This window comes from Plectropomus leopardus, chromosome 8 (assembly GCF_026936395.1).
Source record: "Plectropomus leopardus strain MGB_pleo_1.0 chromosome 8, ASM2693639v1, whole genome shotgun sequence".
NCBI lineage: Eukaryota > Metazoa > Chordata > Actinopteri > Perciformes > Serranidae > Plectropomus > Plectropomus leopardus.
Genome location: NC_142183.1, coordinates 16929551 through 16951146, shown reverse-complemented (window position 1 = coordinate 16951146; position 21596 = coordinate 16929551). Strand labels below are relative to the sequence as shown.

Sequence of the window (21596 nt, the reverse complement as noted above, 5' to 3'; positions counted from 1 at the left end):
ACACTTTGACATGTCACAGCAGGGACAGCACAGGTGTAAATAATGACGTTAACGAATTACATTTAGGGCGTTTGATTCCAGGGTCGTACCGGCTCAATCTCACAGGGACAGTTAGTTATGTGAGCCGTTATTAGTGTGATTGGTAACACCTGTGCTTTTTCTACAAGGACACGTCAAAATATCCGCTCTGAAAAAGGTCTGTGGGCTGTGAACGCCATTTCTCTGCTATATCATAACTGCATTTAGCAGAAAGGTTATAACATTTTTAAAGGAATGCAGCAGTGCAGTATTATACCCAGAACATTTGTGACGACCCCCCCCCCAAGTTTGTATCTGTCCTCCTGCAACTCAAAGCTCTTTAACCCTTTGAACCCAGAGTAAATTGGCTTTATTTCTTTCAAAACATGGTAAGAAGGCTAAGAGCAGCTTAGAAAGAAATATCCCCCAAAATTTCAAGAAATTTGTAAAAACAAACAAAAAAACTACAAGAAAATTACCTGAAAAATAGCACCAAAAAAAAAAGAACAAAAAAGAAAATGAACTGGAGAAGTTCTTTTAAATAATTATATTCCTGAAACATAATTATGACATTTTAAATATAACTTTATGGATTTTTTTCTACCTTTTTTAAAAATATATTTTTCTAAGTTTACTATTTTTTCACAATTTGCAGGACACTTATTGCAAAGTAGCTCATTGCCTTTTCCCCATGTTTTTAAAAGAAATAAAACCAATTTGTTTCAAAGGTTTAAATACTTGTGAAAGAAATCTTAACGCACCACAAAAAAGTGATGTCACTCAGCTTAATTAATAAAAAAAGTATGTATATGTTTTGTTTCTTTTTGTATATATTTACCTATTTATTTTCTCATCTGCTTATTTTTCTATTTTTACCATTTCTATTCCCCATTTATACTTCTTTCAGATATATTGCTTTTTTATGTATTTATTTTTTTGTTACCTGTGCTGTACCTTTTACATTATCAAAGGGTCAAATATAAAAAAATGAAAACAAACAAAAAAAAAAACCACAGGGTGTCATCTCTGTGGTTTACCGGTCTGTGAGCGCTCTTTGCAGGCAGGCGCTCATTGGGAGAACTGGGAACAGCTGAGAGTGTTGAGGTAATTTAAACCTTTGTGCAGCCTGTGGCTCGCTCTCTGCTGCACCTCACACACCTGCTGAGGAGACAGACGACTACTGACTATTAATTTGTTACAAGGAAACACACATTTATTTTACTTGTATTTATTTTTAGAACAGCTCACATGCTACAGATTTGGACTCTCAGTAAAAGGTTGCATCCAGTCTTCCTCAGTCCACACAGCTCTACCTGACCACCCACACCTGGACATTAGCTCCGATGGTGATGGCTGCTGATTGCATCTTTACAGCATCTTGTTTGGTTTGTAACACCAAAACTAAAAATGGCATTTTCAACTCAGACAGAAGATCTGGGGGTTGCACTGAAAAGGGGGGAGATGTTTCAGGTTGGAAATTTCAGTTGTAACTTTGGAGTTCTTGGATGTGATCCTACAGAGCAGGTCGCTTTAATTAAATAAAGGCACAAATAAAAGAGTAAAAGGAACTTTTAGGGAACTCCTTTACCCAGACCACACCTGATACTTTTCAACAAAGACTGACTTCCTGCAGGATTATACAGGCTCCTTCAGAGGATTTCAAAATAAAACTCCTTTGATTTCGTTAGACCTCCACCACAGCACTACGAGGACACACAGGAAAAAAGGCATGTAAACACAAATTGATTTTCCCTTGAAACCAGCTCACCAGCATCAATTTATCTACTTATTTCCATCATGTGTCCGCTGAGTGTGTTACACATTTACAGTTTCATCTGTCCGGTTCAGTTCGGTAAAATACTGTGTTGAATGTGCAAAGTAAAATCTGTGCCATGACACGTTTTTGTTAGGCCACACAAATACGACAGGGCATGCATGGAGTGATTTTAAGTCTGTAAGTTAGTGACAGCTGAACTAAAACATTCATATCCACTGTGTGTGTGTGTGTGTGTGAGTGTGTGTGTGTGTACTGAAAAACATTCAGTATCATAATGCATGTTTGATTCTGATATTCTCTTATATATACTTCTCAGTTCTTTAAAAAAGTCATTTCTTCATGTCATTTTAAGACAAGATGCACCTTTTATATACATTTACTTTACAACTGCAGGTTAATGAGCTATATTTAAAAAAAAAAAAAAAAAGGGGGGGGACACTTAGATCAACTCAGGCGGCAAGGAGCGCTGCTCAGTGCTGCTTTTTCAATGGTCAGCCTGTGTGTTTGTTTCAGCTCTGCCATTCACAATAATGCATCCATGAAGCGCTGGATTGTTGCTTTTCACCCTTCTGTCAGTTCCTGAATGAAGACAGACAGAGAATCTCAAAGCTGAGAGCCATCTGCTGACCAACAGGAACGTTTTCCTCCACCTGTTCACAGTATTTTCACCACTTCTCTCTGGTCCTTTGTTTGTGGAATGTCGGGCCTCCGTCCACCTCTCCGGGTCCAGCCACCGTGGTTCCTCGCTCTCCATCCCCACCCTCACATCTTTCTCTGCATCCCCGTCAGTCCAGCTTGCGTGCGCCCAGTTTGAGAGGCCCTTTAGCAGCTTTGCGCTCCGCTCGTTTTGCCTCCAGCTCTTTCCTCCTCTCTTCCCGTTTCTTCTTGGACAGCTCAGCTTTGCTGAGACCTGGAGGACAGTAAACAAAGGTATTTCAATACCCAGTCATACAATTAAATCAACCTGGCCTCACTCCCAACTCGTCAAATACTAAAACTTTGACAGTGGCCCTCAGCATTAGATACTGACGTACAAACGCACCTTTAGCGTCAGTATGAGATGCACTGGTCAATATAATTTTTTGCCATGGCATAATGAGCGAGAAAGTCCGAATGGGAAGGGTGGGGCGGTGAATGTGTCAAACAAAGCTAACAAAGTAAACCAAAAAATCATTTTAACCTGCGTTGTAGGTTTATTTTGCAAAGAGACTGAATTTAATTAGCAGAAATTTTACATTTCTTGTGAAAAGTGACATTTATTTTGAAAAGAGACTGCATGTACAAAGAGTATATTGACACACTGTCCATAAGTGTCCAAAACTGACGCTGGAGGGGAACCCAGAGCCACACAGTTTGACGTGTGGGGCCACTGACCAAGCGTCTGTACTTGATGAGTTGGGAGGGAGGATGTGTTTATTGGTCATCTCATAAGGATGCTGGAGCATTAGTGTGAATACAGAAAAGGTTCATGTGAAGTTGTTTGGACAGAAAAGTAAAAATGGTTCAGTGATGTGACAGAGAGACTTACCCTGGTTACCGTCCACTGACTCCCAGCTCTCCTCCGCTCCCCAGTCTCCCGTTGCCTCTGCAGCCCAGCCGTCACCAGTCTAACAAGAAGAAAAACACACACATCACTGTACTCTATGTCTATTCATTTGCGGTGTAAACACTGCTACATTCATGTGTCCTCTTTTTGCCTCCCTCCCTCCGTCCTCACCATGGCGGCAGCAGTGCCGGCTGTGTTTCTCTGTGACACGCTGGCGAACAGGTCGTTCTGACTGGACCCTTTGGCCGAGCTGCCGCTGTCCCAGTTGTACTCGCTGGCTAACCGCACTCCTTCGGGCAGGGGCAGCGTCGTATTGGCCAAAGTTGTGTCTGTGTCCTCGTCTCCCCAGTCATTGCCCCAGCCCTCCTCGCCCGCAGAGCTCTGACCCTGTCCTTCCTTCTCGTTGGACCAGCTGTCATCGGCGTCCCAGCCAGAGCTGCTCCAGTCTGCGCTCTGCTTTTTCACCGCCACAGAGGTCCGGCCCACCTACACATTGATGACAAAAGATTGAAATTAATATTATAGAAAGCAGCACAGACACCACTGATTACAAAGGTCTTATAAACTTCATAAAATCTTTCAGACATTTCGTCAGATCACAAACTCAAAGAAAGAAGAAGAAAAAAAATCGTTTGTTTGAAACTTTTGTTTGGACGGCGGACGTCTGGATCCTTATACATATGTCTGGATACGTAGGGAAGATTTCACCATAAACACGTTTAGTCCAGTATCAAGCCTATGCAATATATTATTAAGAGTAGTGACAGTAATATCAATGCTGTAATTAGCATTAGAAGTACAAGTATCAGCACTAAAGGTGGTGTTGTATCAAGGATCCAAATTAAAGGGCTCATACTCCTCTGTCACTGGCCTTCTTTTTGGATGATGCCATTCCCGACCAGTCAGTGTTCCAGTCATCCGTCTCAGTGTGAGCTTTCTCCGGCTCCTACGTAAGACAGAGTCAACAATAAATCAATTTTTAATTTACAGATACAAATAATACCACATATAATCTAATACACACATGTATAATAATGAGTTTGGGTTTTTTTTTCATTTAAAAGTGTTGAACTTTTACCTCCAAACTTCCCCAGTCCTCTTCGTCATCCCAGCGGTCTCCTATTGGCTCATGATCGTTGTCTGTTCCTTCATGACTCTGTGGTTGGTTGGCACGACTAGAGGCAGCATGGTGAGTCGCAGAGGCTTGTGGAGTTTTATCTTCAGCGCCTACGATAGAAAGAAAAACAAGACATATGGCTGCAAATGCATATTTAGGACTTCTTAAAGGGGAACTGCAACGATTTTACACATCAAAGCGTGCTTACTTTTCCACAAAGGGGTAATGCACATGTGCAAATAGTTGAATGAGGCCTTCTGTGGCACAAAATCTAACAACTAGCTCACGTGATGTCCACTGAGTGAACACAGGTTGGGTCTGAAAAACTACAAATTTAAAAATGAGAGAAATCTGAAGGTGTGGTGTTAAAAATAAGTGAGCTTATCAGACCTCTGTAGTCTATTCCTCATCTCTGCTTGAAGCTAAGAGCTTGAGGCTACGTTAGCTGCTACCAGCATAACACAACCAAATCTCTGACCAAACTGTTTGCAGTTGAGCTGCGTTATGGGTAATGTAGGCAGTAAGTTTTGACAAGGGAGAAAAAAAATGTGAAGTATTATTTCTGGCTCTGCCGCATCAATTTTGATCTCTTTTTTACAAAACTGTCCAACATTAGTCCAACTTTATAATAAGAGTCAACTGATCAAATGTGATAACCCCACCAGGTTCAGGTGCTCCATCAGCAGCACTGGTCAGGGTGGTGACATTGGCGGGCTCGCTGCCCTCTGCTGCTGCACCTCCCTCTGTCCCTGGAGCGTTGCGGATCAGCTTAGAAGTTATCGAGGACATGCCGGTGACGGCCCAGCCGGCCCAGCTGGAAGAGGCTCCTGCAGCCTGAGCACCCGACGCTACGTCCTTTTCTGCAGGACAGGCAGGAGAGACACGGTCAAGATTTCAGCTTTAAAACTTGAGAAGGATAACTGAAAGACATGTGTCCCTTTATTCTGCTCAAGGTATTTGATTTCAGACGCAGAAGTGTTTATTTATTTTTACCCAGAAATTGCACAAGGTATGTAAACAAATATGTTGCATGCAGTCACTTGTTTTCTTGCTGAATGAGAGGACTTGGCAACTTGGTGCAGTGTGTTTCATACCTATATCAGCCAGTTTGGTGGGGTCTTCTGACACAGTCTCCAGCTTGGAAAGGAAACTCTTGATGGCTTTGAATGCCTGAAAGAGAGAAAGGAAGAACACCTTGAGCAGAAATACATCAGCATATGGTAAACATATAGTATCATAAGCCAGCTACACTCTAAAGCCTATCTTTGGATACGTCACTAACCTCTCTGTCTATTCCAAAAATGTATCCTGGGATCTTTGCATTTTCAAATGTATTTAACCTTATCAATTAACTGGAGTCAAAAGCTACAAGTTTTTTTTTTCTTTTACAAAGAAACTGCCATTATTTTGTTCTTAAATGATCTTGCAGGTGCATCTCAGCAGCTTTAACGTCTTATTGGGGTTATTACATGATAATACTCCTATTTAATTAATTTAAAACTGCCTGGCTTCTGTTTGTTATTAGTAATTAATCCAGCTTTCTTTCCTCATTATCTTTACGATTAAAAAAGCATGCCCACACAGAATCCATACCTCCACATCACAAAAAGTTATTTTAAATGAATATTATCTATCAAAAGAAAAAAATCACAAGCAAAGAAAAACAAACAAAAAACAGCAGAATTTGACAGATTTAACTTCTGTATTACCACTGAAAACTAAAGAAATTTGCAGATTCTGTTGGGGTTTGCGGACAAGGACAACGACTGAAAACAAACGAGGCATTACGCTGCTAATAAATAACAAGATGAATACAGAAACATTCAATACTGAGTAATGTATTGCTAAGCAGTTACAAACTGTTTTCTTGTCTTCACAGCAGTGACTGCAGTCATGCATTTAATCAATAAGAAACACCGTGTTGTCTCCATTAGTCGTGTGTACCTGGTCCCTGACGCTCTTATCAGGGTCCACAGTAATGGCACAGAGGGTGGGCAGGATGCGGGCGGCGATCTCTGTTATGCTGTAGAAGTTGTGTGTGGCGGCGAAACCCAGCACACCGGCAGAGCGTGACGCTGGGAAAGGGTCTTTAGTGGCTCGTGAGAAGGCAGAAATCAGAACACGCTGTCGAGTCTGTGAAGGGAGAGAAACCACATTCTTCCATGTGAACATATTCTTTACCGGTTTAAGTGTTTTTTTTTTTCAATAAATAAATGATGTGTTGCACAATATGAATGCGGCTGTACTTTACCCCTGCGTTGAGGTAGGAAGCAATTTTGCCCAGGCAGACGGTGGTGTTGCACCGGATCGGGCCTTGTTCGTCTCTGGCCTGCAGCCGGGCAAAGTGACGCATCAGCTCCTGGTTCAGGTTGGTCTCATTCAGCTTGGGAGCCAACAGCAACATGGACTGAGGGAGCAACAGAAGGGTCATGGCTACAGAAGCATCCAGTACACAACTGATAAGTAGTCACTGTTTGTATAAACCGCCGTTTGTGTTTGTCTAAGGCAAGCACACTACCTTAACAGTCTGTTCTCTGATGGCAGGGTTTGTGTCTGTGAAGCCGTGAACGACGTGAGGGAAAATCTGGGAGTTGACTGCGGCCTCATTCAGATACTGAATGAACTGCTCCATCTGAGACAGAGAGAAGAAACGATGTTAAAGCAAATAAATGTTTTTATCCTTTAAGACAGGCTTAAAAATGACAGATTGGGATATAATTTCCTGTTTTTTTAAAAATATAATTTATCCTACTATTCACTGTATTTATCATTCCTCTTTCTAAAGCTGCAAAGCATTCATGCTAGATGGCAAATGGAAAATTAAATTAAACACCAACATGAAAAAAACCCGAAATGGCCTTAAATACCTGCTGCAGCAGTCGTATCCTCATGGCTCTGTCTGTGGAGGAAAACATCTTCACTATGACGGGGATGATCTTCTGTTGGTACTCTTCTGCTGACAGGAATTTCCCCACCTGGCGGACAGACAGAAGGAGACGAGATCAGGGTTATGTTTTGAAAATCATCAGAGATATTTGGGGATGCTGTGATACACCGTCTGATATTCAACAAGGTGTGAAAGTTGCGCCAGAGGGTAAAGATTCACCTTGAAGAGCGGCGTGAGGACGACAGCGCCTGCATTGCCAAACTCGAAGGCGGTGAGCAGCTGAGGCAGGACCTTGTGTTTGCAGAAGTCTTCAGGGAAAGAGTCCAGATTGTCGCTCAGATCCTGGAAGAACTGCTGCTTCTCAGCTGGCTCCTTGATCTGGAGAGAGAACCACAATAATAAGAATCATATTAGTAATAATTGTTACATCAAACAAGAGACCCTCATGAAGTTTTGAATAAAATCCAAATTCTGCTGTTTTTTCCAATCAAAGATGTCATTTTACAGCACACACAAAACTGTCCGCCCTCCAGCCTCACCAGTGTTTCCCATTAATTACAAAGACAGGCAGCCATAGTCAAATTTGTCCCGCCATAGTCTCAGTGGAGCCGTATTAAAAAACTGTTGAGTTATTTGTAGCGCAGTGGTGGCGGAGACACAAACACAGCTGTTATTCGAGTCTTTATGGAGCTCTGCAGACCTGTATCTCCTCCAGGAAAAGGTTGCTCTCCACAAAGCTGTTGCTGAGGAACCCTCCGGGGGCTCTACAGTTCTGCAGAAAGCGGGCTGGGTTCGGCCGAGCTCGGGGGTTGGCTCCCACCAGCTCACAGTAATGAGGGACCAGGGCCTTGGGGATCTGTGGGCACAAAGAGGACACATGAGAGAGAGGACAGCCATGTGAACAACACTTCTTCACGTCACAAAAGATTCCTTTTAGCTGCCGCTGGAACCATGAAGCAACGTCAGGTTAAATTTTTGCTTGAAGGCAACATGTGCTTCTTATTCACGATCTCTGCTAACTCTTCTCAAGATACATCTGACAATGTTTCGTCTTCACATGAACACAACGTCTGCCCTCTAAAGCTAAATAAAAAGAATCGTCTGAATTTGTCTTATTTCAAGTATTCCTCAGTTTTAGCAAATGTTTCGTTATAGAAGTTAAGCTGACATCGTCTCAACACTTATTAAATCCTTTAACAACTAAAGAAAGTATCTGTAGACTATCGCAGGGGGAAAAACACTGTGTAATAAATGCCAACGGTGCAGTCATATCACAAAAGAGCAGTCCGGGTGTCGTACCTTTCCCAGTGAACGAAGGGAGGACGTGCGAGGTAGTGGCCCGTTGAACACCTCCCAGATCAGACAGCCCAGCCGCCACACCTCCCCTGCCCTGAAACAAACATGCACACACTTAAATACAAAGTATCTAACGAAAACAGGGTTCCCACACATTTTTACCAACAAATTTTTAAAGCTTTTCCTTAATATTTTACCCAATTACCATGCCTTTATTTTAGCATTGTAAAAGTGGTAGGCTTAAAAACACACACATCCCAGGCATTTGTGAATAAGCAAACTGCTAACGCTATCTTTACTCACAAACTAGACATATGCCAAAAGACCAAACCGGCAAAAAACTGTACTTTGCAAAATATCAAGGCCATGCTCATTTTTGTGGGATAGAAAACCTCAGATCTAATCAACTGTCAGTGACCCAGTGGGATTTTTATGAACATAAAGACAATTAAACAACACCCAAAACAATGTATATTCAGAAATTTTACAAAACTTTCTGTTAATTCCAAAACACTACCAGGCCTGAAAACAGTTTTTCAGATTTCATAACTTTTACAGGACTTTCATGACCATGGAAACCCTGGAAAACTAGGCAGTAACCAGGGATGGGTTAAATATTTTAACACTTAGCTCAGATAGCTTTCAACAGTCCTATTATCAGGGTTCCCAAACAGTTTCATGGAGAAAATTCCAAAACTTTTTTCATGACTTTCAAGGACCTATAATAAAATTCCCATCACAATGCATAAAATGAACATTTCTCCATCTCAAAAGTTCAGTAAAAATTTAAAAGTAGTAGCAGGGCAAAACAAAAGTGTGGCATCTTTGAAATTCATGACCATACTGAAAATGAATTTGGTCTTATGTTACCTTACGATGAAGGTTATCCACCGAAGTTTAGTTTAACACTTAACATCATTGCACACACCAAAATTCCATGACTGCTCTGAATATTTCAAAGGGTTTACTACTTCCATGACTTTCCCAGGCCTACAAAAACAAAATTTTGGAATTACATGACTTTTCCAGGTTTTCCATGACTGTTGGAACCCTGAATTATGTACTTATTAATTCTCTCATTTCTGCACTTTATCAAAATATTATTATTGCTGCTCCCGGTTTGTTCCCGTATAACATCTTATTATTCAGACTAACTCCTCTCACTCTGTGACATTTACGCCTCTCACCATTTCTCTCCACTGCTATTGGACATCTCTGGTGGTTCATATTTCTCCATGTCAGGGTAAACAGCCTTTGGTGCAGGCAGTGAGACCCCACTAGGGTCACCCTGCTCAGGGGCCACATGGTCGAGGGCCCCTAGCTTCCACTCCCCGGCTCGATCCACAAAAACAGCCGAAACACCCAAGTTGTTATGAAGCAGGTGGCAGTCGTTGACGAGGAAACTCAAAGCTTTCTGTGGGAGGAGAAAAACAGCAGAGGAGGAGTAAGGGCTTACAGAGAAACAGCTCTCCTCAGAGTATCAGATGTCTCTCTCTCTTCTGTCCTCACCACTATCTGGTGCAGCCCCCAGGAGACCTCCAGTTCCCCGAATCCACCCTTCTCTGCCTGGGCCTTCAGGTGGACTGCCAGGGGGGTCACCTGCTCAGTAACCAGGTACAGGCTCTTCTCCGTCTGTGAAACAAACGCAGGTAAAATCAAATATTATCAAATCTTTATATAACTATTGTGTATGTTTTAATGCACCAGGTTTATGGCATAAATACTCAACAGCTGAATGAAAATCCTATAAATAATATCAGAATGATATTAGGAGCGTATATATTGTCAGTGTCGTGCGTAAACCTCATATTTCCACATTTTTCTATTTTCATTTATTTTTCATGAATAAATTCTATTGGTCACCCCCTATGTCTATCAGTGGGTTTTAACATTTCTCAACCAATGAAATGTATTTAAAGAGTTGTGACCAAACCTCCTATTTCCATTGTTTTTTTTGTTTTTGTTTTTTTTTTTAAACACAGCGTTTTTGTCTGATTCCTGAAAAATAGCAATTTTGGAGATAAGAGATTTGCGCCCGGCAGCAGCGATACATACAATACTTTATATACTAATAAACAAAAATGAACAAATGCTCTTCTTTTTATTAGCCATATATGATACATAATATTTTTTCATAACAAACATTATTATTTAATCATCACAATGTATTTAAATGTAAGTAAATGTTAAAGGGATAGTTTGGATTTTTTTTAAAGCAGCGTTGTATGAGGTACTCATCCATAGTCATATTATACACAGATCAGCTGACTGGGTCAGATTTTGTTTATGAAAAAAATAAATCCAACTAAGAACAATGATCTGTGGTGTAACAGTGAGCAGCACAATTGCACTTGTGCTATAGATTATGAAAGATTTACAGTTGAGAAAGTGGAGTGCCAGAGGAAAGGGTGGTCTGACAGCAAGTTTAAGTGGTTAAAAATATTGTAAATAACTGATCAAGGCAGCGGTAGACCAGAAACTCCTGTGTTCATTGATGGTTAATCACTGTTCTTCTCACTTACTTCAGTCTCCCATTGGAAATTGCTGTCTAAGGGCAAGACAAAGCGCTAAAAATATTTTGAATATGGCATACACTTAATTTTCTGGGTGGACATTTTTTAGGTGGCTTAAATACATTTTTCTGCTGCCCCTGTCCACAGCAGTGCATCGCTAAACGTCTGTGGTGGTCTGCTCACTGCCATCTACTGTAGTTAATACACTGACTATGGATACCTCATCCAGCCCCACTTCAAAAAAATGAAATCCGAATTATTACCTTAACCTACTAAACTACAGCACAACCTTGTACACACACTGTAGCATTTGATGGGATGAATTCGACTGAGCTAGGGAGTTCAGCAACTTCCCAGTTGCTGCAAAGTTTCAGGCGCTATGATGAATGGTAGGCATCTTCAGGATTATGAATATGCAACTAACAAACACGGAAAATCATCTGTCAAATTTCGTTTGATATATTTAATTTTCAATGATTTATTTTGGCAAGACATGCAAAAGTGGATGCGCCAATATCAAGTGTGTAATCCTAACAATAGTACAGCCCAAGTGAACTTTTTGTATTGGGGTATTTTTTGATATTGTTGAGCACACAAACCAGTGTAAAAACTGCTTATATTATGTAGTACACTACTAGATACAACTAGTGTAAAACTATTACAGGCCTACAGTGGCATATGCACACTCACCTCTATCTGAACGTAAACATGCAGAGAAAAGCAAGATAGTGGAAACGAGACACTTATTATATGCTAAAAAATGGTCACTCACTATTTTTAAAATGTCACTACACAAGCCGACATTTTCCTTTGAACAATTATGAACATCAACAATGACAGTGTGTGTTTGCCGCGCTGGGTGCAAAATCCACAGACACATACCTCCAATCCGTCCACATAAGCCAGGATGTTAGGGTGACGCAGGGTCTTCATGCGTTTAAAGGCAGCTTTGGCTAGCTGTGTTTGCTGCTCTGTCCCCTGTGCTACCTCGTACAGAAACACCGACACTGGCTCTCCATTGGTCTGAGGACACACACAAAAAACCCCAAAAAGTCAGAACAAAATGACTTTTTCAGACTGAAGTTAATATTCAGTGTGAGACATGGAATAGTACAACTATAACAAAGTAGCTTTGGACATGTCTTGAATGCAACCTGGTCCAAATACTGTACATGAGAAGATTAGTACTGCAAATCTCATGTGTCTATTACTATTGTTATATATAATGTTATTGTTATTACTATTGTTGCTATGCACCTCTGTCCGTTTCAAATACATCATTTTGTCATCTATAGTAATTTTATTGTTTTTTACAACATCTATTGCACGTCTGTCCATCCTGGAAGAGGAACCTCACTCACTCTTCCTGACGTTTTCCCTGGATATTGTTTTTTTGGGGGGGGGTTGTATGTTGTATGTTTTAAAGCCCTCTGAGTCAGTGTGATTTGTGATAATGGGCTTTATAAATAACACTGAATTGAAAATTGAATATTGTCTGCTCAAGAGAGTTTAAGACATGCTAAGTGGAAAGGGAGGTCACAGAAAATACTTAGCCTGTTGAAGTTAGCTTGTTGAAGTTATTTCATTTTAAAATATTTGTGTCTTTAATGCTGCATACATATTTCCTGTATTTTCTGGTTGCATTTTAATAAAGAGTCTACCGAGAAATACGTATATATATATATGATCATTATAACTTAGATTTAATAACAGAGTTTAAAGTGGCCTAAGACTAAGACTGTACATTGCAATAAACATGATGAAAACAGGAAGCAGGTGCTCGGCTCTCTTTATCTGGCCCTGCATTGATGGTGATGATACTGAGAGTCCAGATTGCAACGATAATTATCAGGACAGTTGTTTATGTGAGGTGCTGTCAGTGATGACGGGATGTGCCTTTATTGATGTGATAAAACATGAGCTTGAAACGGTCCCAGTAACAGTTATTAACTCCGCTAAAACGAGGTGACGTGGCGAGAAATACGTGTCTGCATCTCGGGAGTAAACAAAGCCGGAGTCCACTTCGTTAGCGAAAATGAATGACGCTAAATTAGCCTTTGTAAAGTAAATACGCACTGACACTGAATCAGCGAGAAAGATGATAAAGATACTGACAGACCTAACATGTAGCTAGGCCAATAAAACACCAGTCATCCTGTCTAAAGGCTAAATCAAAGTAGCTAAAAGACACTAGAGCTAACGCTAGCCGGCTAACTGACAGGCCCTTAACGACGCTAACTCTGACCGTTAGCGAAGCAGCGGCGGCGGATCTTTTACCTTTCTCTTCCCCCGGTGTAGAGTCCATATTCCAGACTTCTCCTGGGTGTCTGGGAGAATTTCATAAGCAAAGTCTTTGACAGGATCCCTGGCAAAAAAGGACCACATCTCCTTTTTCCTCCACGCCTCATCCAACACACAGGAGAACTACACTGACTGCTAGCTACCCGAGGCTAGCTGGCTAATGGCACGGACGACAAATTGATTCGTGTTGACTTCGTCTTTGCACATTGGTTCCGCAAGAGCGTGATGCTCAGTCAATAAATCAAAATCAGAATCAGAAATACTTTATTGATTATTGGTCGTTACAGTCGCTCTGTTGCCAAGCATTGAGAATTATAGAAAATAAAAATAAGTACAAGCACAAGAATATACAAGTTAAGTGTAAAAATAGAAATACAGTAAAAGTAAACAATAAGCACAATATGTTAATATTTCCAAAAAATAAAGTATGTATAATATGCCGAGTATTTAAGTGTGTAAAAATATAAATATAAGTGTATAATAAAGTGTGCAAAAGTGTGCCTTGTGCTACAGTTCAATGCCAGTAGTATGTAAGTTCAAAATATAAAAATATAATGATGTGTGCAATGCTACAATGAACAACAGAGATATACATAAGTAAGAATAACAGTATATACAACATGTGTAACATGTTAAATATAGCCTACATTCAAGAGTTTGAAACATGGTGAATATTTGAATAATTGGACAGAGGACTTCTGTGGTTGAAATATTACACCAAATATTACAAATAATATATAATCCCAAAATAATATAAAATCTTTATACCAATAAGGGACTGTTCTATATTTATCAGAGGAGGGGGTGGCTGTGCTTTGAGCCTTCCCAAGTGGCTGGCAGATAATGTATGACCCTCCTTTCACCATGAATTAGTTGTTAGATTTCAAAATATTTAAAATATATTTGTTAATAAAGTAAATAAAAGTCTTGTTTTTTTCCATGTTGTATAGTAGCTTCAAGTGTTGTTTTTTTTTTTTTTACAAAATTTGAAATGAGACATAGAACATGGTGATTTTGATGAAAAATCACTCTTTTAAGCTAAGTCCCCCCCTCCACAAAAGTGTTTGTAACATGATATGACTGTCAGGAATTTGAAAAGCCAATGATATTTTCTGTTTTTATTTTTTTGCTATGGTAAATAATGTAATTTTGACAATTTTTAAAGAAAACGTGACTTGAAAATCAAGTATTAAAAAAACAAAACTGGTGGTAAAATAAATACAAACATTTACATTTATATTCCCTTCCCTTAAGCCAGAATAAGTCTCTTCCAAGTATACTACATTTAGGGTTTTTTTTGTTTGTTTTTTTAAAAACAACTTTAATATAAAATAATTGCAAAAATGCATAGATACATAGACCTAAGGAAAGAACAAACCAAAAAATACATAAGATGAAAAGATAAAAACTAAAAAGCAAACAAACAAAAAATAATTACATTCACATTTCATAATACCAAAGTCTGTGTTACATGCCCTTATTATAATAATTTAGCAACTAAAATGTCTTCATAGCCCTTTCGTTGTTTACCTTAGCTAACAGGGTAATCTATTGCTGGATGTCATTTAAGTGCAGGTAAGTTGCTTTAATGTCTGACCCTGTTTTTATGAATATTAACAATTCCAGAAATAGTAAAAAGTTCTATGATTATGATTTTTTTTTTTCTAATCTTACTTTGCCTAAAGTATAACAACACACCAAAATACAATCAGACATTATGTAACCTTGCAAGATCCGAGTACAGTCAGTCTGTAAATGTAACACACATATTGTACACACTTATTTCTAATGATGTGTACATTGTTGTACATTGTAACATAACAAAATCTTAAGATTTTTTAAAACCTTACACACTAGTTCTAAACAATGTAATGTGGCATGAACATATTTCTATACTGTTTATGCAATTGGCATATTTAGCATATTATGCACATTTTATATTATTAACATTTAACAAGGTACAAGTTAGATTGATTTGTCATTTTTCGTCAAATGTGGTTTAAGAAGAAATGCAATGACTTTTGACCCCAAATCCTGCTACATGTTTTTGACGTTGAAGGAGGAGTTGAGGAGTCTCTCAGCCCGGGGAAAGAAGCCGCTCCATAGTCTGGTGGCTCGGCAGCAGATACTTCTGTATCGTTTTTCAGATAGTGTAATACATTGTAGCAATTATTTCTATATTTTACACACTTTAATTATGACTATGACGACCCCCCAACGATAAGGTTTTTAATTCTTAATATTATGAACGCTTGATCTGCAAAGTGTGAAGCCTCTGAAGTCACAATTTCAACATTTTAACTGAAAAATAATCAGAAAAATGAGAAATCAAATTGAAAACCACAACAACAGAATGTTGTTTTATTGATCACACTTATGTTAACATGCTATTTTTAAGAGACAAATACATATACAGTAATACAAAATAACATTTACGAATGTTTCAATAACAACCCTGTCACCTGTATGTGTCCTGCTCGTCTGTCTTGTCCGTCTTACATCATGAACCTAAACATTTCTGTGCAGTTTCTTTGTGAAAAGAAATGTTGTGTAGTAGAACATTTCAAGTACTATCCAAGACCCTTTTGCTGTCCCATTTATTTATATATATTAAGCCATTTGTTTTCAATATTACTACATAAAAAGCTCATTGAATGGCTACGTGATTTATCCCCAAACAGCATACTATGAAAGCAAGACACCGCAGGGGATCGAACCCTGTCCCGACAAGGTCAGGAGTGCCACCACCGGAGTCTTTTGCTTTTTGTTGTTGCTGTAGTTTGGGCAAAAGCAAAACCTGGAGGAACAAAAGCTTTGTTCCTCCAGGAAAAGAAAACCCTCAACACCTGGCTTCTATATTTTCGTGTCACCACATGGGGATTTCTCTCGGTCACGAGGCTGAAACTAGAAAAAAAGAGACAACTGGTTTCCCCATTCCCCAGCATCCCCCACGACACTGCATTATTGTGCGACTGATTTCCACCGAATGCGTTTGATAACAAAGCCACGATACCAGCGTCCCTGGTGATACTCAAAGCTTGCAATTCAGCAGGACTCGTGGGTCTACACTGTAATAGAAAAAAGACAGACAATTTAAGCCCCGCCCCCCTCCCACAGACACCCCACACTTTTACCAATTCTCAGCCAATATGACAAATGATGCCAATACGATCAGAGTTTACCGCGACTGGCGTGGCAGCATTTACTGCAGCTATTTCTTCCTCAATGAAGCTCAATTCTTCAAAGTATTTAAGAGTGTGTACCAAGTCATCTCATGACTCCCGCAGGTTAAAGTCGCCTGGCTCAGTATCAAGTTAAGTTGAACGAGATATCTGAAAGAAGAGAGAAAAACGTTGCCCCACCCCCCAAAACACCCCAGACCAAAAAAACTACGGCAATGCTTTGACAACGACTTCATGAACAGTATGTTGTGTGTTACGAATAAAATGTTATGCAGAGCTGATGTGCATGCAAAATGTTGAGTTACACATTAAAGCCATGGTATGTTAAAGAAAAATCAAGGGAACCGAAATTACTTAACTTAGCACCCATGAGACTGAAGTGATGCAGTATTAGCGAGACAAGCTTGCAGCTCTTGATCTTAATGTGACTGGATTTCTCAGTGCTCCATCACAGGTTAGGCCATCCCAGATGACAAATTAAGACAAATTTTAGGCAATTCGACCTGAGAAACCAAAGGGGAAAAGAAAAAAGGGCACACACACAAACACACAGAGAGCGGTGCTTCTGCGAAGGACGTCGGAGGGGGGATCAGATTTAAGCTCAAGCGCACATGGGGTTGGTACTTCATTCAGGGGCCACACTCATATTCGCTGACAGCTTCCACAGATGGCTTTGCATTCAGAGGCAGGCGAGATCGGAGCGGACAGACGAGAATGATCTGAAACAAAGAGTGATCTACACAACACACCCACCACACAATACTCAAAGATTCGAGTTCTACTCATCTTATGGTTTAAGATGCAAAGCAACAGGGCCCCGTGGCCAAAGAGGAATATGCTAGTAAAGCATTGTTGTTACTGATGATTTGAGGTTAACATAAAGCCAGTTCCAAGATGTCATTTTGTCAACTACAACATTGCAGGAGTTTATTTTGACGAATTAAGCCAACATCTTACTACATGCTCCGGGTTAGAGGACATCACTCGTGCTTGAACCAGTCTTGCACTCTGATTTCTGTGAAGAGAAGCGTAGGGATACACCCAACCAAAACCAATGCACAATAGAAACTAAAGCAACACATTTGCGCTGCGTTTCAGACCAAATCAAAGCTGCACAATGCACAGCTTTCCTCAGCTGCTTCAAATTTGAAACCTTCGCACAGTTGCGCGATTGCCAGCAATTTCATATAATCAACCTGCCACTTGCACAGTTGCACAAGGGCGAGCAGCTGAGAGCTAATGAATCATATCTATACACATCAAAAATAACCTGACTGTTCAACTGCGTGTTGGATGATTCTCATGTTGTCGACTGCTTTCTTCTTTTGGACTGTTCTGTAAGATCAAGAGGCAGACAAGAGACACCCCTATGCCCCCCCTCACAGTATCGTAGAACTGACTATTGTTATCCTTACCCAAATGCTTTACTGCAGATAACGTCAGAATCAATGAGGCTCCATCAAAGCTTCCCGTTATCACAAGACTCTTGGTAAGAAAGCACAACAGTGCTATTTCTACAGCCAAGTATAGCAAGTTGCTTTCGTGTCAAGAACAATGAGGGCAGTTGAGCCCATTCAAGATAGGTGACCCCTCTAGGGTTGACAATTTTCTGATTTCCAACGTCAATGTTTGATGGATTCAACTTATCTGCCTTCACTTTCCACTTTGAAAAGGATGTCATTCGAGCCCAGGTCACATCCGTGCTCTACAAAGCTCCAAGCTTTAGTCATACCTGAAAAAGCACAAGAAAAGCTCCCCCACACAAGCCCCCAAAAAGGACAAATGCATACCAAAACTGTATTCAATCACGACAAGCTATGCATTTATTATGCAATAAGAAAATCCTTTACAGATAGTTCACTCATTGTATTGTCAATACAAGACATGATAACTAATTGTAAGGAATTGCAATGGAGGGCTTTTAGCCAGACAATGAATGTTAAGAGAAAGGTGAACACATTTAGTGATCTTACGTGATGCTCGATGCGCAAGGAAACTTGTACAAACAATGAGTTAGGAGAGATCCTGATGGTCTCGGGTATTGGAAAGCGCACAGGACACAGCACACTGAAAAATGCAAAGGAAAAGACCTCTCTCCCCACAATACCCCTCCAATTGCAGTACAAAACGACAAGTCAATAACTTTACAGTGCTCCCTTAGCAGGACACAACTTTAAGACTATGAAAACAGCAGTAAAAAAGATTGAATCAATTTGCTAGAGGAACATTTAAATACCACAAGCCTGAACGCGAGGGGGATTCCTTCCTTATGAACTGTAGACGTGGACTTGAACGTAGATTTTTGAAGGGCGGCCCATAATACTTAATCTGCAAAAAGTAACAAATACACAACCCCCTCCCCCAACCACACAAAGCAACTTGAAGCCTGGACAGAATTACAATGACTTCTAGTAAAGAGACTGGTTACCACGATCCCTCGGAAAACAGAGCTTCTTGCTACACCGGGAGACTAGTTTTGAAGTTGCTATCCTGCGGGGCAAAGAGTCCACTTCAATCTTGTTTGGTGTGCCTGGACGATTCCTATTCAAGCCATTTCGCGATGGGTAACATGGAGCTGTAAAGTCTAGGGAAGAGACTGATTAACGCCCCCCCCCAAACCCACCCTCCATAACCCAAAAGATTCATAAAACCCAATTTACAACACGGTCCATACAGTGAAAAATCATATGATAAATCTAATGGATTTATTGAATACCAAATACCTTCCTAAATCTCTTTTAACCGCAGTGGATGCGCATGATCCCGATCCAAAGCACTATAGTTAATAGGATGAGCTCAACTTGTACCGAGCAGCTATCACACAGGGGGGGTTCTTTCGATGATCAGCTTTAGGGGGCCAGGCCTGTAAAAAGAAGAACTCGAAACACGTTTTAAATGCCCCCTCCCCCTAACCCAACAAACTTTACTACCAGGATCAACTATTTCAATATATATTTATATATATTTCCTTTTGATGGCAAAAAAAAATGACTGTTTACTAGACAGCATAGGCAATGATGAGTTAATGTACCGGATAGTTACACCCACATGTACATTTCATGCATTCACTCACTGCTCACATTAAGAGGTAGATGGAGCTGATCTGTACCAATGATGCGCAGCTGAAGCACTGAAGGGTTGCTGTATACACACATCAATCGGCCGCACAGGAGATCATCCACTCTTACACTCCAATGCCGAAAGCTTCGTTGGGGGAAGACCTATCGAACAACAAAGGACAGCCTCTCCCGCCGGCTGGGGGAACTACTTGTGATCGCAGTGGGGGTAGAGAAGTCCCATAGGATGTTCCTCTCGCCAGCACACTACCAAGGCATTCATCACAGCAGACACCACCACACTTATGTCATCGCACAACAGGAGGGGAGACCACGGTACAAAACGCTTTACACGGCTTGCCTGAAAAAAGGAAGAGAAAGCTGTGCGAGAAATTGTGTTCTGAAAAGGATTATATCAAACTAAATACCTGAGAATGGTACAGAGATACCTCTACCCAATATACAAACCAACGCCTTAAACTTGTGAAGCTAGAAGACACTTGAGCGCCCTGTCCCACCCTCTCATCACTGGCTGGCTTGCTCTGGATCTGCTCGACTGCTTCAGCGATGGCTGCTGCTGCTACTCTGCCCTGTGCCTCTGGCTCCCTCTGGTGTACACTCGCCGACAGCTGCTTCCTGCTCTCTTGGCGCCCACTCTGCTCTTTCCTCCATGCCCTCTGGTCCTGTCCTGCCTGGAAACACTCTGGTCCTCCCTCGCCCTCTGGTCCTGTCCTGCCTGGCTCCACTCTGGTCCTCCCTGCGTCCCACGTCCTCGCCGGTCCTCTTCTTCTAATAACTAAGTCCATTCTTCCTCATAATAACTAAGTCCATTCCTCCCCCCGGTAACTCAGTCCATTTCCCCCCCAGAAAAAAAAAAAAAAATCTTCTGTCTTCTAAGCAATTTAAAAAAGTTAACAGGAAAAAAAAAAGTCCATAGAATCATCTGAGCATGTGGTCCCTTTGAACCACAGCTAGAGCGGTTTTGATATGCTTTGATTCCTCGTAAGCAACTTTAAAACTTGGATTTCTTGCTTCTTTCTTATGATCACATCACCACTTCTTAACTGTAGTTCTGCTTCTTTTTTCAAAATAAGGACGATCACTTCAAACTTCAGAACATTGCCACTTCTAAACGGTAGTTTTCTTGCTCCTTTTTTCTTTTTTTTTTTTCCAAAATAAAGACGATCACTTCAAACTTCTTTAAATCGCCACTCTTAACTGTATTTTCTTGCTTCCTTGTTTTTCTTTCAAAATAACAACCATCACTTCAAACTTCAGGACATTGCCCCTTCTTCTAAACTGTAGTTTTCTTGCGTTTTTGTTTCAATATAAAGACGATCACTTCAAACTTCTGAGCATTGCCACTCCTTAACTGTAGTTTTCTTGCTTCTATTGTCAAAGAAGAGACGATCGCTTCAAACTTCAGAACATAAAAACTTCTAGATGTGCAATAACATCGGGTTGAAACTCAAGGAATCGAGTTTAAAAAAAAGTAAGCATATCAAAGCTTGCCTAAAAAAATGACAGACCTTTTGGTGTCACTGTTTTGGTTATCTTCAACAATACTGATTGTCTTGATTGCATCTTTGGTTCTTTTTTTTTTTTTTTTTTTTAGTCAAGGACTCTCTTCTCTCACTTTTTTTTTTTTTTGAGTCAAGGACTCTCTTCTTTCTCTTTTTTTTGAGTCAAGGACTCTCTTCTTTTTTTTTTTTTTTTTTTGAGTCAAGGACTCTCTTCTCTCACTTTTTTTTTTTTTTTTTTTAGTCAAGGACTCTCTTCTCTCACTTTTTTTAAGTATCCTCATCATATCTGCTGGTCCAAGACTGTTGCATCTGTCCTTCATGTCAACTGATATTTGATACAAACTTTTTTTTTTTTTTTAAATTCTGTAACATTCTGACCT

The 21596-nt window shown here is 40.3% G+C and overlaps 1 protein-coding gene across 2 annotated transcripts; it reads right to left on the bottom strand.

Moving 5' to 3' along the window:
• Positions 1-1209: 1209 nt before the first annotated feature.
• On the bottom strand, positions 1210-13645 carry scyl1 (SCY1-like, kinase-like 1). Of its 2 annotated transcripts, none has more exons than XM_042493519.2 (18): positions 13432-13645; positions 12037-12177; positions 10151-10273; positions 9829-10055; positions 8645-8735; positions 8046-8201; positions 7565-7723; positions 7326-7433; positions 6977-7090; positions 6710-6865; positions 6403-6591; positions 5553-5628; positions 5121-5318; positions 4420-4568; positions 4213-4287; positions 3513-3827; positions 3324-3402; positions 1210-2705 (listed from the first exon to the last, which is right to left on the bottom strand). In XM_042493519.2, the coding sequence occupies exons 1-18, from the start codon at positions 13537-13539 to the stop codon at positions 2581-2583; spliced, it is 2589 nt and encodes an 862-aa protein (XP_042349453.1). In that variant the 5' UTR covers positions 13540-13645; the 3' UTR covers positions 1210-2580. The 2 variants fall into 2 exon arrangements, with proteins under 2 accessions (XP_042349453.1, XP_042349452.1); XM_042493518.2 differs by having other exon boundaries at positions 4198-4287; positions 13432-13643.
• Positions 13646-21596: the final 7951 nt, after the last annotated feature.